The sequence below is a fragment of the Heterodontus francisci genome, chromosome 11 (assembly GCF_036365525.1).
Source record: "Heterodontus francisci isolate sHetFra1 chromosome 11, sHetFra1.hap1, whole genome shotgun sequence".
NCBI classification, from domain to species: domain Eukaryota; kingdom Metazoa; phylum Chordata; class Chondrichthyes; order Heterodontiformes; family Heterodontidae; genus Heterodontus; species Heterodontus francisci.
This window is the reverse complement of record NC_090381.1, coordinates 120,398,371-120,400,701: the sequence shown is the minus strand read 5'-3', so window position 1 is coordinate 120,400,701 and position 2,331 is coordinate 120,398,371. Positions and strand designations below refer to the sequence as shown.

The following is a 2,331-nucleotide window of genomic DNA, read 5'->3' as shown; positions in this document are numbered from 1 at the left end:
TGGCTTTTGGGGTCAAAAGGGATCAAAGGATATGGTGTGAAAGCGGGAACAGGTTACTGAGTTGGATGATCAGCCATGATCATAATGAATGGCGGAGCAGGCTCGAAGGGCCGAATGGCCTACTCCTGCTCCTATTTTCCATATTTCTATGTTTGTGGAAGTACTTGAATTGTTTTTGCCCATTCAAGTTACATTGCCGGAAACTGTCAGAGAGAAAAGGCGAACAAGCATTCCACTTTCAAACATAGATTTTATTGCAACATATCAATGAAAAATAGTACCTCTTTAACCAGCGTGATTGGTGGGACTCTACCTAGTCACAATCCAGACTGGTCTGGTACAATTCAAACTAAAGATCTTCTCTTACATAAATCAAATGGAATCATCCATCACATTATTTATTTACAGTTCTGCTAATGTCACATCCGACCGTATGGTTGAGATGGAGCAGGTGCGCGTGTGATAGTATGGAAGGGTCTGAGATTAACAGGATGTGAAGGTTTTCCAGAAGAAGTTCTTGCATCCCGCTTTTCGCTCTCTTTGGGCCAAATTGGGGTTGGCGGATCTCTCGAGCTCGACCCTCACCTCGTCTTGTTCGCCCATTCGGGGCATATCGTCCGCTTCCAGCGCTTCGTTCTCGGCGTTCGCCAGCTCGGACAGAAGTTGGGCGAGGGTGTATTTTGTCAACTCCTGTGAACAAGCACAGTTAAGAAATTAGGGCAGGAATTCCCGCCTATTAGCACGAATAAATGCAGGGAACCCTGGGTTCTGTCATTGAACCTGTAGCTGCGGGAGATGTCTACACTAGTGTCAAACTTTTACAACTATTTTCATTCCTCTTCATATTTCCCGACTCCAGCCGGGTTCCAACCTCCAAATCAGCAAATAAATAGTAATTTTAAAAAAGTGCAACTCCGACCAAAGTGTGAACGGAAAGGCAGATTCAGTAAGGACATTGCAAAGACAGAACACCCTGGGAGAATCGGTTTCCTAATACTTTGTTTTCATGGTGATGCAGAAACATTAGAGAGAAAAGGCAATTTAGCTAAATGCTGGGGCTGGGAGGTTCTTTCCAACATATAGAAAATCTACAACTGATAATGTCATTTGAATAAATTCTTGATTCAACCAAGGTAGCTTCACTTCTAGGTTTGGAGTCAATCTTCCCGATTCTAGATGAGTGATTGGAGGCGCCTGAGAAAAGCCCAGGCGCTTGTCGAAATTCATGCAATTATATATTGGAACGGACGGAATGGATCGGGGTCGGAGTCACGGGGTTAGGTGGGGAGGGGGATTGGGGGGGCTGTGTCGGTTGGAGCAGTCGCCCTGGAATTGCGGAGAAATGCAAAAGGCTTCGCTTCTAGTCTGATACTCGTGTGGAGTGCGAATATGGACTGGAGAGAAAGAGAACTGATCTAGGAAGCCGAGTGATCTCCTGAAACCCTCTCGGTGGAATCAAGACCGGTCAGATCCTTTCCTAAACCCGAGAAATCCATGCAAAAAGCAGAGTCACTAATCTAATATATCATCGCATTCAGAGTAGATCTTCCTAACCAGGTTAGAAATGAAATACAGTTAACTATCGGTCCTTAGCTCTATTCCAAATAGACTGCATGAACATTTCAAACATTTCATTTGTTCTACTAATTATGAGTTCTCTGTGCTGCATTCTTACCGCTTTACCCCTGGCTCCTGCGGCTACCATCGATCTCTGGAGGATTTCGCGATACCTGTCGGCTGTGGGGGCCGAGCCCACACTCAGCACTGCCAGGGCGATGGAGAGGAGAGCCAGGGCGCACTGAACACGACTGCACCACATCTCTGCACAAAGGGAGACAACTTGGAAAGGGAGGAAGAAAGAAGCACAGCTTGCAAACTGAAATTTGGCGGGAGTTTCAGCACTCGGTCTGTGGACAGCTCCGCTTCTTCTAACTCCTCTATCCGGGGAGGTCCTTTTAAAGCTGCTCTCACACCCTGAGCACACGTCAGGAGGAGGGCTCCCAAGAGAGATCAAGCATTTACGTACAGCTCAGACATATAATCCAACCCAATCATTACCGGCGTGACGAAGATTGAGATAATGTCCATGGGTTCTCAATGTTCTCAAACCTTATCGCGTTTTGGCAGTTGCTCCCTATGATTGGATATTGGAGCAAGTCCACCGCGAATGAATGTAGTAAATGCAGTGAAGTCTTTAATTGTTCTATTTTCCTGTACTTAATGATTTGAGTTTCGTTGTTGACATTTCAATAATGCGACACCTCTGAGGGACTCCGTCTAATTTATGACCAGAGCGCCCATTCTTTGACTTCACTTCCAGCTTTGTTCTTA

General features: G+C 45.7%; 1 protein-coding gene across 1 annotated transcript; it reads right to left on the bottom strand.

Annotated features, from left to right (window-relative positions):
* Positions 1-483: 483 nt before the first annotated feature.
* Positions 484-1,819, bottom strand: sst1.1 (somatostatin 1, tandem duplicate 1). Its single transcript, XM_068041608.1, has 2 exons — positions 1,676-1,819; positions 484-690 (listed from the first exon to the last, which is right to left on the bottom strand). The coding sequence occupies exons 1-2, from the start codon at positions 1,817-1,819 to the stop codon at positions 484-486; spliced, it is 351 nt and encodes a 116-aa protein (XP_067897709.1).
* Between the last annotated feature and the right edge of the window lie 512 nt (positions 1,820-2,331).